Below are 20,609 nucleotides of genomic sequence, written 5' to 3' on the forward strand. Positions count from 1 at the left end.
GGTTGTGATTGCAAAGAAAATGTGGACTAAACTTAATTTGGTTATTGAGAGCAGTATTTGAAAAAAAATTGCCCAACGATGGTTGGCCAACCATCATTGGAAATTGATACAAAAATTCCACTATCCTTGAAAATGACAGCACACTGGGTGCCTTGATTTCACAGGATGTTTGAGACTATTATTCACTTACCGTCAAGTAAGGCATTTCATAATAATGGGCATTTTTTTTTTTGCAGGGGATTTGTTTACATTTGCAAATGATGTATATTACCTTTTAACACCACTGTTTGCTTAGTATATCACTTCATATACAATGTACATTTTGTGTAACTTAAATTGAATGAAACTGTGGCTTGCATGGCCGTAACTCTTATAAATATTAGTGTTATCTGCTCTCTTGGCTTCATTTCAAACCCATTTTTACCTCCGTCACTTTTTAAGGTGTTTTTTTTACCACCACTTATGTCAAGATATAATTATGACAAATAGAAATAATATACTTTTTTCAGTCATCACTTTGTTTAACACTGTCAAATAATAAATACGACATCATCTCTTCATGTTAATGCACAAACTTTTTACATTTGTTGGGGGTATATGAGCCCAAGTCAGGAATGAGATTGCCAATTAAGACTCAAAAAAGTCTGAAAATTGGATGAAATTTCTCTAGATGCTTCTTTTGTGTTACTTTCTTTGCAAAGTCATGCATTTTTTTTTCAGATTTAACAGGTCTGTTTTCAGTCCAAAGTCTCAAAAATCTTATGCCGAGTCACATATGGATATTTGCACTCATTGACAAACTCTATTTGAATATCGTCAATTTGAATTAGGAGTACATGGATGTGTTACCAGTATATTGTGCAAAATAAGTGGGCTGTCAGCAATACTACAGATTAGCATGAAAAACTAGCAATTGGAAGGAGGCTTTAGTGCCATTCTCAACTATGGTGCATTTCTCTTGTATGAGATGTAGATGTGACTAATGCAGTTAAATACCGCTGCATATCCCATGTGATATGTTTTCAAATGGCTTTGGTCATACTTTTAGTCACTCAGCTTGGAGTATGTTGATGGGCTGAAACGTCTGCGCAGATACTTGAGGATGTACAGAGGAACACAACTGATGAGAGTTATGACAACCACCTTCCACCAGAATGCTCCAGTGATGATGAAATTACGATCTGTAGGAAAACAAGGAAGACAAGATTGTGGCATTTCAGTTCATTCTTATCTCACATTCTGCTGCTGTCTCAGAACAGCACCCGATTTCAAGAAACTCATCGTAACTTGCGATGCATCGCAGGGCTGCGACCCATCATATCCCTACGTGCGACGTGCCATAGGTGTATTTATAGCACAACACAATGATTGTTATGTGTATAAAATAGTCATCTAGTATAACATAAAAACATGAAACAAAATGGCTGACATATGATGCAGTTTTAAGGAAACCAAACTCACAGTCAAGTGTTAGCTACTTCAAATTTCAACTATTTCCAGGCCACTTCATTTTTACTTTGATGCATATCCCATTTACAACTTCACAAACATTGTCTGGGTATTATATGGTGGTGTACCCTAACGTGGCGCACTTCGAAGCATACCCAAATTTCCTCGTGTAGTGTTGCCAAACCTCTTTGTTGACAAACCTCAAATTCATGCAGTGAAATACTGGTACTTTTACCTTATTAATGCTTGCTGTTTAACCTCTGTGAACAATTTCGGTTTCATAAAATTTAAGCCGAAATTAAAAAACGGTGGCGTCCGGAAATTGGGCACAATTTGGCGGAGTGTTCCCTAACGTGGCGCACTTAAATAAATCTCGGAAAATTCCAAATTAACATTTAAGAATTTCTGAAAACTTGATAAATTCTGATAAATCATTATTATCTCTACTTACATACCCAGCCAGATGTTTGTCACAAAATTATTTTCTTATTTTTCGGGGCATTTTCAAAGGGTTCACTTTGCACTTGAAAATAAAATCGGAAAATCACGCCAAAATAAGTTTTTCTTTTAACTTTGTAGCGGGTAAATAAATTCGCGATTTATGAACGGGAGTGTTTATAACTTGATGAAATTTCACTTTCTGTGAAATTTCAGTTAAAACTTTTGCTCTAGCTAGGCGCTACAGGCGAAAAATCAAAGTGCGCCACGTTAGGGGCCGCGCCACGTTAGGGTACATCAACAATAGTCTTGTTTATTAAATTTTTATTGCATACAACTGGCTAAGAAAAAGACGTTCTTATTTTGCGATGACCAAAAGATACCTCGTAACTTGCGAAGTGTTTTAAACCATTCGTAGGTTTTGTGAAATGGATCATACGACACATTATGTTTCATTACTTGAGTTGCCATGCCTTTTGAGAACTCGAGGAAAATCACAAGAATGTTTTAATTTGAAATACCAACAACACACTCTTGCCAGGCGACCAGCCTAGGTATGTTCCCTGTATGGAAGCACAGGTCTTATTGTTATAAAACTATAACTAACGTACAGCCTTGTTCAAATAAGAACACCATGAAATGATGTCACTTTTGCACATGTGTCATGTTCCATTATTCTCAAGTATTCGGAAAGAAACAGAAATGTTCAGAGTTAGAGATATGGCAAAGGGCACTAAGATATGACCTAAATCACCCCATGTTATTTGGTGAAATGAATCCACTATTCTGTTGAATCTCAATGCAATGATGTCAAGCTAGAAAGAGACTTCTTCATTTTTTTATGAAGATAACAACTGGACACTTGATGGCGTAGAAATCTGTTGTACATTTCATGTCATACGGCACAGATTCAGCTTTTTAAATGATTTTTCCATTTTTGTTTTGGTTATACAATATTTCAATAATTATTAGAAAAGCGTTCCAGCTTTGCACATGCACATTTGATGGTGCATAATGCCCAATCATGTCAGTCGACATGGAAAATGATGGAAAGTGATTGCTGCTACATGATTGAAGGCATTCAAAACTTTTGAGTTTGAACATTTGACACTCACCAAAGTAGCTATCAAACACAAAGAGGGAGATGACGTAAGCTGTCATACTAAAAACCTCAGCTACTAGCATCATCCAGTGCCATGTACGGATGGTTAAGGCTACCATTAGTAGCTCTGTAATGACCAATGATGTGAAGGAAATTGCCACGATATGGATGAACTCTCCTTCAAAGAGATAGAGTGCTCCATACATGATGATACCACCCTGGAATATGCTGATCAGAACCCAGAGGAAGAACATCTTAAACGAGAGCTCTCGACCCTGTGGCAGTAAGGTACAACATATTCCTGTATTAGTGGGACTACTAAGTCTATTTTTCAAGATCTATTTCCGTATAATACTGTATGTATAAAGAATTGAATTATTATAAGATAATGAATGTAAAAGCAACAAAAAGTGGCAAACACATCTAGCCATAGTTGATTACTGGGATTATGGATCTTTCAGGTCCTGAGGTCTGGCGGATAGCAGGGGATGCCCTTTTTAGCACCCATAATGATTCACACAGTATTTGGATACAGTATTAAGGCACAAAATGCTCAAACAAAATATTGTCATTCCATTTTACTGCACAAACGTTTTTGAAAAGTGCCTCATAAAATTAAAAATATTGCTTTGATTAAAGTAGAAATCATATACATCTGAAAAAAAAGGACAAATTGCAAAGCAGTGTTGTGGTCGAGACCCTGCAAGACAATGACAAGACCAACACAAGAACTTCAGTCGCAATTCCAGTCACAAGCTATTCAAAATGAGCTCCAACAAAGGCATTCCTTTGTCATTGTTTGTGCCCTGTTACTTGTGGCTGGTCTTGTGGCTGGTCTCGATTACAACACTGATGTTGGCTGTGCATTGCACAGCCAACATGCTTCAAAACCAAGCTTGCTGTGGTACGATAAAGTTTGTTTGGCTTTTCTATTGTATTGAAACTATTCCTTGCCAAACAGCACACGTGCATCGATCAGTCGATGTCATCAAACATTGTGGCCTAGTGCCAGTTGCTGTCTGTTCATCTAATGTGGGCATTCATTCTGCCTGCAAATATTTGGGTACTTCTCTAGCTCATAAAACCAGTGCACTACTGCGGCATGCTGTACAAATACAATAGAGCATGTGGCAAAAGCGATATGAATGAATCAGTGTTCCTTTCTCTTTCTTTGGTCTGAAGCAGTGTGAATCGTGTATTAAAAGCTTGTGTTACCACTTGGAACAATTGTTTTTCATCGAAATCAACACTTTTTTGTGGCAAATTTTTAGACAGCAGATCCGTAATCCAAGTAATTAAAAAAAAAAAGAGGTTTATTCTGGCAAAATACATTCCAATGTTAACGTTCCTTATACCCACACTTCTCTAGCTCAGAAAACTATTAAACATGCAGGACCCATGCTTTGGAACATGCTTAATGATCAACTTAAAGCTTCCAAAAATATATTTCTACTTTCAAACGTGCATTATTTATTAATGTTTTATTGGAATCTTATTGTTAGTGAGTGTTCTACATTCAAGCCATATTGTCTGCTGACCTGATAAGACCTTTTTGTTGTAGCTGTCATTTTGAAGTCTTTGTCCATTGTTTATGTTAGTCCACATTCTTGTATATATTGTACTTTGCAAACATGCATGTGCATTGAGACCTACAATTATATTTTGTTCATTGCATGGTTTGATTAGCATTCTTTTATTCCTGTCTCAACGCATGTGCATGTAAACAAGGGACCAATGATACACGCCTTGCTTTTTAAATGGATCCCTCTGCAGTATCACAATTATTTTGCATCTGGATTTCTTGATATCATATTTTCTGAACAAACCTGAACCCTGAATTTTAATCTTATTGTGTTATTACACCCCCTAGCTGTGAACATTCAAAAATTGCCTGCAACATCAGTATTTTCAGCAGTATTAACTTTTTGTATGACTTTCAGTTACAACTGGTGATAAGCACTGTGTGAGTTTGATGTCCTGTATATTTGCAAGGAGTAAATTACTTCATCTGACCTTGATCAGATCTTTATACAGCTCTGGATATCTCATCGCTGTCTCTGCAGTCACATCTTGATCAATGACCAGCAAGAAGACTGGGAACATGGTGTAAGCAGTCACATAGCTAAAACAAAATCAAAAGGCAGACAAATATGAGGCACATTCACAAGTTTACACATGACTTCACTGCAATGGATGATCTGCCAACCAACAAGGCTGTCTACAATTCACAAATCTAAGAGTTAGTTTGACATTGATTTAAGCAGAATTTGAGCCAGGACTGTAAGAACAGAACTACGCATCTCTCATGGTGATGGTCTCCAACAATCAATGTTTATGTTGATGGATGACGAACCCATTAGAGAAATGTAGTGTTGGATCATGTCTGATGTGCAATGCTAGCAACATCAGCAATAATACCAAAACCTATGACATGACAATCTGGGATCATTAAGGCTCATTAAAAACCATGAAATGAACCACAATGTACACGATGCTCACTGGCAATCAATATTGGCTTGCTGGTCTCATAAGCATATTGGCAATAACATGACAATTGAAACTTACCCTACAGTTAACACACCCTGGTAGAGTGCAACAGACGAAAAGTAAAAGATGGAGGAAAATATAGCTTGCATGACTGATATGATGAGGCCACGATGCATGACAAAGTGACTCAAGGCACCAGACCGCTTGTAACTATTACGACCATGGACCAGTAGCAGACGGCCAACATAACGGAACTGAGTCAGTGAGAAGTCAGCAGCTAGAGAGGCTTGTCGTCCTTCCTAGAATGATCAGGAATATTCATAGAGTTATCAGAACAAGATCAATTTTGATTACAATAGTCTACTTTCTCAAAAGTATGATGTTTGAAAGCTATAGTCCATCATTTGCAGCCATCCGAAAAGTAACTGGCGTAATTATTGTTGAAAAACATACCGGTACTTGGTTGAAAGATAGTAAGGGGACTAAACTCCCTGTGAAATTATTCTTTCTGGCAAGCTGTCATTTTGAAGCAATCAACGAAAGAAGGCCTTTCCAACGGTGCGTCTTAAGACGCACCGTAAAAAAATTAAAATTAGTAGTTCGTTTTGTTATTCGGCGAAGCGCGCGCAAGCATTGGCACGACGCACACGCGCGTGCGCTTGCTATAATTCGTGGGATCAGTGCGCGACATCGCGTATAGCTGCAATCGGCTCAGTGAGAACGTGTCTCGGACGCTGAATTGAGGCCCAATTCAAAACATGATTCAGCAACTTTAGATTTGAAATTGAGATCCTTTAGAATGCTGTTTTTCTTGGAATAAACAGCTGAAGCTGAGCTGAAACTTCATCAGGTTAGTTGTTCAGTATCCTTCATTAGATTTTGAACACTTTTGTTGCTTCAAACGAACAAAATGCACAAATTACAAATGATGGACTATATCTTTAAATCGCAAAGTTGGGCAAAAAAAACGAAACTTGGTGCAGCTGCATTCCATTCAAAATTTTTTTAATTATTTTTGATTTGCTGTTTGTGCCCAATTTGATATCCGCCTCAAAACAGCCACAGATGGATGAGACACCATGTTATCACCTTCAAAAACAAAGCTAACCTTGATAAGTTGGACAGTGGCAAGTTTGTTGACAATGACAATTAGGCTATATAATGATCCCTTTAAACTCTGTTTGTTGTTACTTATGCCACATAAAATGACTGTTTCAGTTGCATCATTATTTGTTGAATAAGTCACAGGCTTATATGCACTGCGAAACTTTCATATAATGTGTGATGACCGAAATATCGCATAATTAGAGTTCATGTACTGCAAATTTTTGAAATTTTTAAATTGGAATGTTGTTTAAGGGTCAACTGTTAAGGGAGCTGTTTAAGTCAATCACACGTTTGTCACAAGTAACACTGTATGAATAATGACAAAGGAATGTCATCATGGCAGCCAAGACTGGAGACTGGATGACAGGTTATTGGCATAGTTAAAGGCTTCTATAACATACATGATGTACTCCTATGGAATATAAATTCAATATTAACGCGCATTAAATATAAACAGGGGCTTCTGTCAACTCTGTGCTGTTATTCTGTAAAGTAATCACATTTAGGGTGGATTTTTTTCCTCACATTAAATCCCATAAGCTACTAAAAAAAAAGGCCAACAAATACACTTCTGTTGGTTTGGCAATAAGTTTTCTGTCGATAGCTCATGTTATAAAAAAAAGGGCATGGCACAAATTTAAATACCTCACATTTGAAAGTTTCCTCAAACTGTGCACTGATCCCGAAAAATCTTTTCAGTGCCCTTACATCGTTGGGGTGTAAGTCATATGCTATCATAACTTCATTAAAAAAAAAAAAAATCATTAATGAAATCTCCAGAGGGATCCAGTTTGTCTGCGCATCTTTTGTACAAGTTAAAACATATGAACTAATTAACAAAAAACCTCTCTTGGCCAAAAACATGAGCCTTTATCTCTGCCTTGAAAACAAAAAATCACAATAACACTTGCATTTCACATGTAAAAACAAGGTACCAAAATAAATACCTAAAATACATAATTTTAGGGCCCCCCCCCCCAAAAAAAAACATTTTGACAAAAACTCAAGGCTCAACTAGATTCCATCTTACTGACACATACAAATGAAAGGTCTTGTTGTCTCTTATATTTAAGTAATTTGATACCACATTTGAGTTTGTGATGGTTGCGGTTCTGAAGATTTCATAACGTTTCCACTTTTCAGCCATGCCCACTATACAAATACAGATACAGATGTGAAAATAGCCTGACTAAACCGCTCCTTTGTTAATGCTACTTGTGAATTGACTTGTGCTTTACCTTACGATAGACATAACTACAACTCTGCAGTCAACTGTAGCCAGCTTCCTTTGACCTTCATGTGTGCTGTGCTGATTTGGTACATCAATACCTTTTGCTTTTGGCACAACTACTTTGAATGACTTTACATTTTAGCCCTCGACAGTATCATTTGTGATATATTGTCGACACAACCGTCACCTCTGGCGAATACCTCACACAGAGCCTCACATGACATAATACACACAATTTGAGACAACACGTTATGGCAGTGCAAACAGACACGAAGCCCAGATTATTGATTTAAGTTTACATGGTGCTATGCTTAAAAAATGACACTTTTACAATTTTCACTTTCTAAAGTGCTTCAATAAAAGTGACATAAATGTATCTACTAATGTACATTATTACATTATTCTAACCTTGTTGGCTCAAAACCCCTGACCCATTGGATAATAGCTAAAGGAAGAAGTCTTGTTGGCTACTGACCTTTCCTTCAAGACCAACGCCAGCATTGGCTGCTTGGATCATGCTTACATCATTACCACCATCACCTAAGCAAGAATACAAAACATCCCGACAAATTATGACCACTGAAATACAATATTATCTGGCACAAACACAATCATCTGGATATTTGTATTTATTAACACCTTAGATAATTGGGCTATTCATATGCAACGTTTTCCAAACCAGTTTCAAACTAAGCTTCAAACAGGCCTATGCAACATGTATACTTCAGAATCCCGGCCTGGACATTTCTCTTCATCTTCTGGAGGCTACCCACATGTGATGGACCAGTACTTACAACAAGCATACTTCACAGCCTGCAAGTGCTGACATTCGTGTGCACTTCACTATTGCATTTAATTTGGACATTTGGTCTATTAGAAATGACAATATGGCATTTTAATACCTCATTTCTGGAAGTATGTGCCACTTGGATATTTTACATTACATTGGTTTATTTCAGTTTCCAAATGTATTATATCATACTGTGCCAAAAAGGTTTGGACAGTTTTCAGAATAGTTTTCTAGCGATGTAGATTAGTGTGCCATTACTTTTGACTATGTTTCCAACTAACCTATTGCGCATGTTCTCTTGCCAGTGTGGGTCTTAAGAAGCTCCACGATGTCAGCTTTTTGCGTTGGAGAACAACGACAGACGACTACCGCTGGGCACTGACAGGCTAACTCAATGAACTCATGCTCATAGTACTTCAGACACACCTATTAACAAATGAGTAATATTGAGTTGATAAGTTTATTACATTAGTCAAATGCCATGTCTCCTAGCAATAAAGAATAGTTTTATCCTAGTCAGTTATCCCCAGTGTTGCAGAGTCAATCTAGTATCAATAACTAACAGACTGAAAATAGGCAACGGAGTAACCAACTAGTCCGTAAACCTCCAAAATGTACAATTTGTTTATTATTTCAAAAGACATAATACAGTGGAACGTCGCTATACTGAACACTCGGCTATACCGAACATTGTCTTTGGCTCCCGATTTTTGTGTACAAAAGGTACTGAACATTGTTGTTGAAAAATATAAACAGGAAGTGACAAGTGACTATCATTTGCCCAAGGAATAGAAGGGAAAAGCCACCTATTGCCGAATGAAGTAAGCTCAAAAATTGTGTGATTACATACTTCAATTGTCGGCATGAGTTCACAGTCTTCTTTCAGTAACTACATGTACCAGGGCATGCAGGGTGAAGTTCTGAAGAGTGCTGTTTATTGAAAAGTGAGTACCGGAGCATTGCCACCTTAAAATCGATATACCGAATGATCACTATTACGAACAACTTGTGTGGATCCCGCGGTGTTCGTTATAGCGGCGTTCCACTGTATTACAAGATGGTCATATTAACAATTATGACACACCTCTTGCTTGTATAAATGCGGTCACATGTGATTCACTAATATATGCTAGTGTATGAAACTTGCGTAAGCGTGAACTAGACGCACGTCGAGACATCGCGCGCACGTAATTTCCGGTTTATAGTGCCTGATCAGGCACTATACTCAAACATTTTTGACTGGTAACAGCGCCCTCTCACAAAACTCAAACTCAAAAATTTAATCTAGGGAAACTAAAAGCGTTCCTTTAATTGTTGAATCGCTTACAGTTGAATTACTCACGACTTAACTGTTAAATTAAAACAGTTCGATAATAAAACCCTGAAAGGTTTATTTTCTTATTTTTTATTTTGGACAGAGGTGAGTTATGTGCACGTCTATGCCCCCTCGGGCCTGTGAGTGACCTGAAGAGGGTCCTATTTCCCGAGGCCGAACCCTCTTCTGGTCACTCACAGTCCCTCGGGGCACATAGACGTGCGCTAGTGACCTCATTGCCAGTCTATATGTATACTAGAAGACAGGCTTTGTATTGAACAGGCATGTTTTCCCTATTACTACAAATAATCTCCAATATTTGCAATAATCATCAAAACTAAAAAAACCCAGAGAAATTCTGATTTCAATACAAACAAAAATTGCCCGATATAATAGCATTGTACAAGATTAGATGATCTCAATGTAGTTTATACAGGGTTTCCCCAAAAAAGATAACCCCAAAACAAAGGAATAATATGAACAAACTATGAACTTAATGACAATTATTCTTGGAAGCATTCCTCTGGTCTTACATCACTAAGTTCCATTGTTTTAAAGACGGTATTTGAAAACCCTATTTGGACAGTTTAGCGTAAAACACAACCAGACACAAGACAAATAGGTCCAAAGGATATTCTAAAAAACGTGAATACCTCAGAATTTCCATCAGTTAACAATCTTGTGCCTCAGTGCCAATTGTATTTTGAACATCAAGGAAATGGTACATGTAGCTTCCAACATCAATGGCAGGCACAAGACGATGCCCTAGCTCACAGACGCATTGCTGTCAGTTATCGCTTCAGGGTCTTTGGAAGGTCTACAGAGTATCACACTGAATCATGCTGTGGAATGACCTCCCAGGTCAATGGATTTGACTCCTTTATACTTAATTTTTTTTTGGGGGGGGGCGGGTAGGATTTAAAGAACAAGATTTGCAGCAGCCCACCTCCGCACCTTCCGGATTTGCAGGTCTGCATTTAGCACAAGGTGGACAATTTGTATGATCAATGTGCAACGGTGACATGGGCTATACAAAATATTTGCCACTACTGAGGACTTTGTGCTGAAAGGGCAGGTGGACATTTGGAAGGTGATACTAAGAGGTGTTGAATCCTGAATGATTCAGATTATCAATTGGCAGTTAATGTGTTTTGTTAATGTTTTCATAAAGTTAAATATCCCTAGAAGCTACTTGTCTTATGTCTGGTTGTGTTCAGGCTGTTTTACCCCCCACTGTCCCAAGAGGGTTTTCACATACCATTTTCAAAACAATGGAACTCAGTGGTACGTGACCGGAGGAATGCCTCCCAGATATCAATGAAATGCTAATGACCATAAAGCTCATTGCTTGTTTGTATTATCCCCTTATTTTTTGGTTACCTTATTTTGGGACAAGCTGTATAACTTGAGTACTCACATCTAGAGACTCGCCCATGATGATCAATGCACAGTCAGACTTCCTCCTAAAAGCATTCAGCTCAAGATGAGCTTCTGAGCGATTGCCCACCTTCTTGAATATGTGGATGTCTTGACTGCGGGATACTAGCTTAGCGCTCTTGGCTATGCATGTAGCTGTTTCCAACTTATCACCAGTCAACATCCAGATCTATCACAGTCAACAAAGAGTTGTCTGTTGATGAGGTTTTCAATTCCAGGTGTACTGAAGGGACAGAGACCTTCTTTTTTTTATTTGAAATAATTTTGACCAACAATCATTACATATGCCAACATTTCACTCTTTTCATATGGTGAGCTGATGCATCATCTCAAATGTCATAATGGCAATTCATTCTGTACTCCAACAGTTCAAAAGAACTTGGGTGAAATTCTAAACAAATGTCTACACCTATCCCTTCAAAGTTTATCATTGTATATTCATTATTTTTTACCGAAGAAAGAAAATATGGTAATAGGAATGAGTGAGGTACCTTAATTCCTGCATTTCTAAGCAGCTCTAGTGTAGGTCGTACATCTTGCTGTAGTTTATCTTCAACTCCTGTCAAGCATAGTAATTCCAAGTCTCTCTCTAAACTCTCTACTACAGCAGCAACTTTGGCTGTTCTGTCTACAATGGTCAATTTGGCTTGGTGGTAGCGATGCTGTCAAATTGTAAAGATCAAACATACACAAACACATCAATCCATGAGACTTAAACTTCATGGAAATTGAAATTCTCATATTGATTACATAGAAACAATAGTTGTATATAACCCTGTATTTTGTGCTGTGTGCTGTGCTCTCATTTTTACGCACATTTCTCTCGTCTCAATTTCATAACAACACAAGTAAAGAGCATAAGAAGGTGGTCTTGCAATAAGGCTAACATGTGGATTGCTGTATATTTTGGGCATTGCACGTACAGTGCTCTGTGAAGTTGTGCCTTACTAATAATTATTGTGACAGTTATAAAAAGACACCCCTGTTATTTTTTGGTTCAACCTTATTTTCATGTAAATTCAAATTAACCTAGCGCCCCCAACGTCTGATATCGGGCGCTAGCTCATTCGTTAATTCCCGAAGACCTGAAGTAACATCACTTCATGTCAATCTTGTCTTCACATATACAGGTAATTATTACTATCTATTTATTTTTGTTCTTAATCTTTACATCAATAACCTTAGATGACATCACAATTCCTCGACTACCCATTTCTGTTTGCATTTCCTTATTCTTGTATTTAATGGTATTTTAAACTAAGTTCTATTCTTGAAACGTTGAAATTCAAGATGGCCGACCCCGCGAAAGTTTCGGCGGGAAAACGTACTATTGTTTAATCATTTGAATGAATCATTATTATTTCATGAACTGAAAGTAATTCGAATTCATCTTGCTGTAATCTTACTAATTAATTGTAGCCATTTTGTAAATATATTTTGATTATTCGTTATTTCCCGAAGACCTGAAGTAACATCACTTCATGTAAATCTTGTCTTCACATACGGAATAAATTCGCTGCTGCATATACCACAACTCAAGAGCTTCCGATCCCTAATTTCAAGAGTGTCACATTATAAAATGTGTCACATTATAAAATGTGAGCCCGTCACGTGGCCGGCCTTAAAGGGATGATAAAGACATGGCTAGCTGGTCTTAAACACTTTTCCAGTGTCACATGAAATCTGGACTCCCATGAAATCCGGTGCCTTTTAACGTTTCATTGGTCGAACGTTCACATTCCTCACGTATGCATGCGCAATACTACCAGTGAATCAGTATTTCATGGTCCGAAATTCACACTACACCAGCCTAGCTGCGTTTTGCGCGACATCGCGCAGTACGCGCGACGTGCACGTCAAAGTCTTTATAAGGTAACAAGTTGTGGAGGGGCATTCCATATTATAGTCAGAGGGGTTTTTCGTAAAACATGAAGTAAAAATGTTGAACAAAATCAGTTGGCAACGTCTAGTTTTGACTTGTTTTGATTTTTGGACCGAAAAGATTTGGTTTTTGATCAAAAAGGTATTTATGAATGGGAATAAATATGTGTTTGGTCAATATTAAACACTCTATTTAAGACCGGTGGGAGTCTGGATGGGTGATAATTACCCTCGGCGGTCTTAAACAGAGTTTTATAATACCTTCCGAACACACATTTATTCCCTTAATAACACCTGATATTTCATACTGTCAACGGTGTGGCCTTTAAATGGGTAACCCATTCATTTGTTGTGTTATCTCACCTCAAAGTCGGCATATTGGTCTTCTGTCAGTACTTTCTTTCCAACCACCAGAGTACGGAGCCCTTCACGTGCCATGTTACCACACTACAATATAAGCATATATACAACTATCAGCACTGCAGCACACACACTGCATAACACTTGTGGGTGTGCTGATCCAGAATCAAATGGGCTGTGGATTAGTATGTACGCCTGTCCAAAATTGACACTGAGGTTAATAGAACAGTAACATCATCATGTATGTGTCAATATAGTTTTTAAGATAGCTGATATTTACAAGATGCAAACTTATAAGATTAATATAACATCAGACACACTTTTCTTCATCTTCTCTAGACCACTCACTTTCTTTTTAATATTCCAATCAGATAAAATGCTATTTCGATATTTAGTGAGTGACAGAATATTCCAATATGGGGTATATTTGGCAGAGCCCTGTGCACCCTATGTACATACCTCTTCCTCTAACCAGTCATTGTATTGCACAATGGAACTCATAACAGTATCTGCTCCCTTCATGATGAAAACGATTTGACCCGTCTCCTCCTCCTAATATAATGCACAAGGAAAAAATACACTTCTTACTTCAACAAGACATTACTGCCTTAGGCTCATACTTACTCCATTAAAAAAGTAATAGTGATAATACATTCAGTTGCTAAGTATGACAACATTTTAATATAAACAATGGCCATATAACAAATCTATAGTCACTTGAAGGTGGCCTGACAAGGTGATTGTTGAACATATAAAATGTCCAGCATCTGTGGCTAATGCCAAGCATTACCAGTCATAACCACCATGTATGGCAATCATCTTGCACATGAAATGCATCTGGAATCCCATACCGATATGGACTAACTATTGAATGACCTGCATGTTTATCCCTGGTAGTGACACCCCAGCGGACATTACCAGATTCATGGATGTCTCCTTGACTCCAGGTCCACACAAACATAAAGTTAACAAGGTGGTATTGAACAGGTTGACCATACTGTGAAGAATTGTAAAATAAAATCACCAGTTTTAATCTACAGCCGAGATCAGCTCGTTAGACTATGGAGGTCATACTTTCTTAAATCTGAAAAATTACAGTTACTAAAACAAAACATTCTACTGAGATTAAGGGGCAGTGCCAAACAGAGTTATTCTCCAACTTCAACATTTTCAAAGGAGGTTTATAATCATGAGAGTGACCGACCTCAAGTATTCCATTCAAGTCATTGTTGGCAACAAACATGCTGATAAGTACTGTAAATCAGAACACCTGGTTTGCCGTACTCAGACTCAGTACTCAAACAACTTCCCAGGGATCCAAGCCTGTCATCGCCTACATATAAGCCTGTCCAAAACAACCTCACTGTCCTCCCATGCTTTTCTTGACTAACACATGCTCCGTACTCAATAGGTAGAACTGAAGCTCTGCAGTGAACAAGTAGATGTTGCAGTAATTACTGAATTGTCGATTACAGCAAAGACCAATATTCTGTGAATGTTTTCAGAAAATGTATAGACTAATTCAGCCAAGGCCATTTTCTACGATGTGACCAGCTCGCACAAGGTGCATTCAGGTAATAAGCAAACACTCTAGGCTCCTTCAACCAACAGGGTTACCAAACTGCGCGTCTGCTTCATCTTTATGAACGCATGCAGCGTGTGCGCTGATGTGGCGCCGCCTGTGAAATGGCTTCTAATTTTATTCAATGAATTACAATATAGCTGGCAGGAGTGGTGGCTGTGAGTTGCTGTGCATACAAACTACTCTTATAGATGACATTGCTGTTAAGGATGTGACTTTGCGTTCAATTTTGTAAACGTTTAGGAAGTATTTAAAGAACCGTTTGAACGTTTAAACATTTCACAAAGGCCGACGCCTGCCCATCATTCATAGTTTTTTCCGTGTACAAAGTCAATAGAGGCCATCACAAAATCCAAGATGGCAGCGCCCATAGGATGCAAAAGTGACAAAAAGTTAGTGCCGAGTAAAAGCTCCTCCAGCATTTATTACAGCTTGGCACTGCCGCCTCATTGACATCAACAGATTAGCAAGAATCTGATGATCCAGGCCATACCAAATTTACTGAAGAATTTGAAACAACTCTGCTTGATTCCGTGGCCAAACTTGGCGATGGAGTTGCCTTTCCAGCTTGTTCCACAAGGTTTGTGTGCTACCATGACGCCATGCTCACAGAACACACACACACACCAGTTGTTCAGACAGACCTCGGATTTATGGAAGGACTGTCATAGGTTGTTGCTTGGCATTGGTGTCTTCTTAGAGGAAGCTTCAGGTGTTGGTTTCTTTCGGGGATCTTCAAGGCCCACGGCTGGTACCCATTGGCAAAGAGAACGTTTTTGATGTGGTGGAACTCAGTCTTGCGGTTTTCCTCCTCTGTGATAACCTGGTTGATCTAGTGTTAAAGAGTTCGAACCACTGACTTTTTGTACGCCAGATGGTGATTTGAGCCAACAATCAAATATTGGTCACTGTGGGTCGTTTCCTGTAGATGGTTTACTTTGGTGGATCCGTCACCCTTAAATGTGAACACAGGTGTCCAGGGACAAAAGTTTGGAATCTGTCTCTGGCTCCATATTAAATCTGATGATGGGATCAATGCTGTTGATGTGTTTGGTGAAACCTTCAATTGCCAACTCCTGTACCTAGTCATCCATATAGCAGTACCATCAGTTTGGAGGGTTAGGGGCAGTAGATAAAGCTCGGCATTTGAAATCCTCCACATACAAATTGGCGACCGATTGGGATACTGGGGAACCCATTGCAGTCCCATGTGTCCTGCTATGAGCTCTTCAACTCAAGTCCTCAAAAAGGTACCTTTATTGAGATGCAATATTGAGACTGGAAACGAACTTTCGTGCTCAGTGTAAACACATTGTTTTGGATTTTGAACAAAAACAAACAAATGCCTTACCCTGACAATGATACCCATGCGCTTGGTCTCAGAAGTGAAAGGGAAGATCTGCAAGATGGAGTAGTTATGGATGTTCCCAGTTGGTGTCCGTAATGACATGGAGTTCAGGTTTCGTTTCACCAAAGCAAGACCCATGTCCTCAGTCCATGATACTAGAGCAACCTGGTTGATGACAAACCATGACAAGATTAGTTGGAATGAACATGACCCCGACATTTGTTGTTGTAATACTATGGTATTCGATAGTGAAATATTACTGGTTGAGAACTGTTGATGTAACATATTTCAGAACTAATTGACCTAATGGACATTATCTAATATGAACACCTGGTAAATCACATTGATTGTTCTCAAAGGCTTTTGTATATTTTTATCCTGCACTGTTACACATAGACAGAGTAGATCCAGTGCACAATCTAGGTACTGTATCCCACAACATGCATGTGTCAACCATGTCAACACAGAGTCATGCACATTTCAATGCAGACGTACGTATTAACAACCGAAGCATTGGACTTCACAATTTAAAAAATGAGTGAGGGCATCAAAATGAAGCCAAAAAAACTGTACAAAAAAGTCCCTGCTCATTTTCAAAAATATCCTTTTATTAGCATTTTCATCCCATCCCTTTTGATCTATTGTACGCAGCGCGCACGCTAAGACGCGCAGTGGGCCGGCGCTATACGATCTTTGAGCTATTTAAACCATAGCATGTGTTATAGCAGTTAAAATATTGCCTTGGAAGTTGATGCAGTTGCCTTGATGATTTTCTGCATTGTTTTGAGAACTTACAATGTTAATTTGCATTGTTGTCAATGATTTGACTTTTAAACCTTAATTGTTAGCATTGAAAAAGCTGAAAAAAAGTAGTGGATATAATACAACGTTGTGAGTTTTGTTTGTTCTTAAAGTTTTATCCTCCAATCGAATGACAAAGATCTACTTGGATGTTATACAAAACAAATAATGAATTTTTTGCATTCGTGCAATGGTGAGAATATTTTCATTCGTTGAAAGATGGAATGTTCCATTCAACTCCGCTTCGCCTCGTTTTGGAACATTCAATCTTTCAACTCATGAAAATATTCTCACCATTGCACTCATAAACAATCATTATTTGTATAATGTTCGGTATAGCGGCGTTCCATCATAGCAGAAATACTAAGCATAAAGAATGACACTTACAACAAATACAGCTGGTTAAAATCTTAGACACATTTTAAGGGTTGAGATATTTCAGATATTTCACAGAAGGCTGATTTTACCTCATCAGGACTGGATGCCTGGTACACCACCTTGCTCTCATTAGCCTGATCAGCTTCAGTCTCCTCTGGATTTATCTCTCCATCTTCATATGTAGGAGTTACGTTGTGACACAGTGCTATGGCCTTGACTGACTCATAAACCTTAGTCACCACTGTCCGTCTAACAGCTGGTTTACGGGATGGGGTGGTAGTTGCAGGTATAGTGGGTTGGGAATAAGAAGTCAGAAGGTGTGCCCGCAGCTCATCAGAGGAATCTTGGCCAAATGACACAGTCCCAAGGTGTAGCTTTTTGAACACCTATAATATCAAAATGTACATATGTAGGATGTCTACATTCAATGTCTGCATTGTTTAGTAACTACATGTATCACATTTCCCGGACTTTGATATAACTGCTAAAACTGTTAATGGAATTACAGGGAACACACATCTAAGAGTTTACGATATTTTTGTGTCAAAATTTGAACCAGCCAGGCAACCCTAGCCAGCTCACTGGTGGAGTGGCCAAGATGTCTGCACTGGCAAGCAGGAGGTCATGGGTTCATGTCCTACCTCAGCAAGCACAGCAATTCTTCTCGTAAACTCTTGGACAGGCACTGGGTATATGCAGCTTATAAAACTAACATTTTAAAGTTCATGATGAAAATCCACCAAACAAAATGAGAAAATGTTTGTGCTTGGATGTATTTCACTGACATCTCATCAAACTCTCTGTGTTAGGGTGAGAGGTATTCAAATTGATTTGGTTGGGGTAGGAGACATTTTGATCTTTTTAATAAGGCATGAGAGCACCAGCACCTCACAAGTAATATTTGTTTTAATACCTTACCCCCATTTAAAAAAATCATGTGCAAAAAAAAAAATTGAGCCAATTTTTCTTTTTTTAAAGAAAAATAACCCATTTTGCATCCATGCCTACATCCCACACCTGGAAATGCCACTGGCAACAAACTAGACCTTGTACTTTCACATAGGTCATGGTGTAGCGGCCTGTGGCAACCTGTGCTAACCAAACTACAAAGTGGTGTGATGTACTATAATGGAACTGTTCTAGCCCAAAAATGATCCAGATTAAGTGAAAATTATTTGCGTTTTGAATCTATTTCTTACCATTTCATTCTGTGTAAGCGTTCCTGTCTTATCAGTCAATAGATAAGAGATACGACCAAGCTCTTCTGGTATGGTAGTGGTACGTACTACTGTCTCAGGAATCTCTTTGTCTCGTTGGATCAAGAAAGAATACACTATCTTGCCCATGTCTAAGTTAACACGCAAACTGATTGGCAAAAGATAAAAGAAGTTGCACAGATATACATAAACACAATGCATAAACATTTTCTTCTTCTACTTTTTTTATACATCATCCACATTCTTTCTTTGCCACATTCTAAACTTCAACACATTTCAACAAAGTTATTATGCTACGCAAATTGTCAGCTACATGTATTTCTGAGACAAGCTATGGCATTACTTACGCAGGTACATTATTTTAGGTTAGTTTAGGAAGGTTAAAATTGACACTTTTTCCCCCAAGGTAATGCTGGTTTCCCCACACAAGAATTTGGTGAGCTACCTTTTCGATTCCAAAGACAGGTTTGAAAAAGATATTTTTAATGGCAGGTAGAGCTAGTTAAAAAATAACCTATTATACTTGTTATGAGTAACAAAAACAATACTGCTTATCATTTCCCCAATGGTTTGAATTCTATTTTTTTTTTGTCTATTTAAATTTTTCCTTTATATGAAAAAGAGTAGAGCCCCAAGTGTAAATTGTTTGTCTTGAATAATCTTGATTTGTTACTAGCATACCTCAGCGGGATGATGGAGGAGAAGAGGAGCACATATCTGAAGAAGTACCGATACCATGGACCATCAAAACCCTGTCAAATTACAACCAGAAAACTATCACAAGCTTTTCTGCCTGAATATTACAAAAGCTTTACTGATGACAAAATCTCAATGGTTTCCCACTCATTGTATCAGGGCAGTGGGAGCTAAACATTGTGGTTGCGTATGTTTACATTCATATTGTAGCAACGTATGAGAACATGTAAGGAAAGGCAGGTCTACACCTCATCAAACATTGTGTTCACTTCTACACTGTAAAATCTCCAATGACTCAACATTTAAAGGCTGGATGATGCCTCTTAATGCAATAAGGGAAAATGGTGAACTTGCATTCTCAAATTTTCTTACCATATAAAAAACCTTTGCAACTGACTGAGTACATACCTTGAGGCTTATCATGAGAATGCCAAGTATAATAGTGCCAATGAAGAGAACTTTGGTCTGGGTGTTAATTTCTAGGTCCAGTAGACCAATCTTAGAGTGTGGGTAAGATGTGTTCATGACAGCTCGTGTCTCACGTCCTGTATAGATGACCACTCCAAGAGCCCGTCCTACATGTACAAGGGAAACAAATCACAAAGGTACCGGAATGCCATCACTCATTCTGTATGCGATCAACACAAATATGCACCCAGAAGGACAAGAAAAGTGAGGTCAGGCAACTCACTCATATCAAAAATGCGTAACAGAAATGCATGTTTTATAGCACTACTGCTCCCTACTGGTACATAAACAGCTAAATTAACAATGGAAATCCATGTTTTATCTGTAAAATGTTAAGGCAATCTTTCACACACAATTTGAATACATTCCAAATGGGATAACTAAAAACAAATGACAGCAAAGACTATTTAAAGTCCTCACGAAGAGAAAATGACTTCCTAGGATCTGGGCTTGAATTTCAGGTTGAAATCTGGATTAGAGGTATTTTGACAAGACCTGTGCCAAAAGATTTAGTTTGAATTA

General features: G+C 38.2%; 1 protein-coding gene across 1 annotated transcript in view; it reads right to left on the reverse strand.

The window, feature by feature from the left end:
- Positions 1-379: 379 nt before the first annotated feature.
- The window catches only part of LOC119739560 (probable phospholipid-transporting ATPase IIB), a 52,425-nt gene continuing 32,195 nt past the window's right edge, over positions 380-20,609 (reverse strand). Inside the window, exons 9-23 of the mRNA XM_038214550.1 lie at positions 20,028-20,194; positions 19,605-19,675; positions 18,906-19,071; positions 17,796-18,092; positions 16,531-16,692; positions 14,057-14,149; positions 13,601-13,684; positions 11,848-12,018; positions 11,337-11,525; positions 8,886-9,030; positions 8,290-8,354; positions 5,555-5,775; positions 5,003-5,111; positions 3,003-3,264; positions 380-1,181 (exon numbers count right to left, since the gene is read on the reverse strand). Of these exons, the coding sequence (XP_038070478.1) occupies positions 1,045-1,181; positions 3,003-3,264; positions 5,003-5,111; positions 5,555-5,775; positions 8,290-8,354; positions 8,886-9,030; positions 11,337-11,525; positions 11,848-12,018; positions 13,601-13,684; positions 14,057-14,149; positions 16,531-16,692; positions 17,796-18,092; positions 18,906-19,071; positions 19,605-19,675; positions 20,028-20,194 (2,339 nt within the window). The 3' untranslated portion in view covers positions 380-1,044. The remainder of the gene's footprint in view (positions 1,182-3,002; positions 3,265-5,002; positions 5,112-5,554; positions 5,776-8,289; positions 8,355-8,885; positions 9,031-11,336; positions 11,526-11,847; positions 12,019-13,600; positions 13,685-14,056; positions 14,150-16,530; positions 16,693-17,795; positions 18,093-18,905; positions 19,072-19,604; positions 19,676-20,027; positions 20,195-20,609) is intronic.

The sequence above is a fragment of the Patiria miniata genome, unplaced genomic scaffold, assembly GCF_015706575.1.
Source record: "Patiria miniata isolate m_02_andy unplaced genomic scaffold, ASM1570657v1 HiC_scaffold_30, whole genome shotgun sequence".
NCBI classification, from domain to species: domain Eukaryota; kingdom Metazoa; phylum Echinodermata; class Asteroidea; order Valvatida; family Asterinidae; genus Patiria; species Patiria miniata.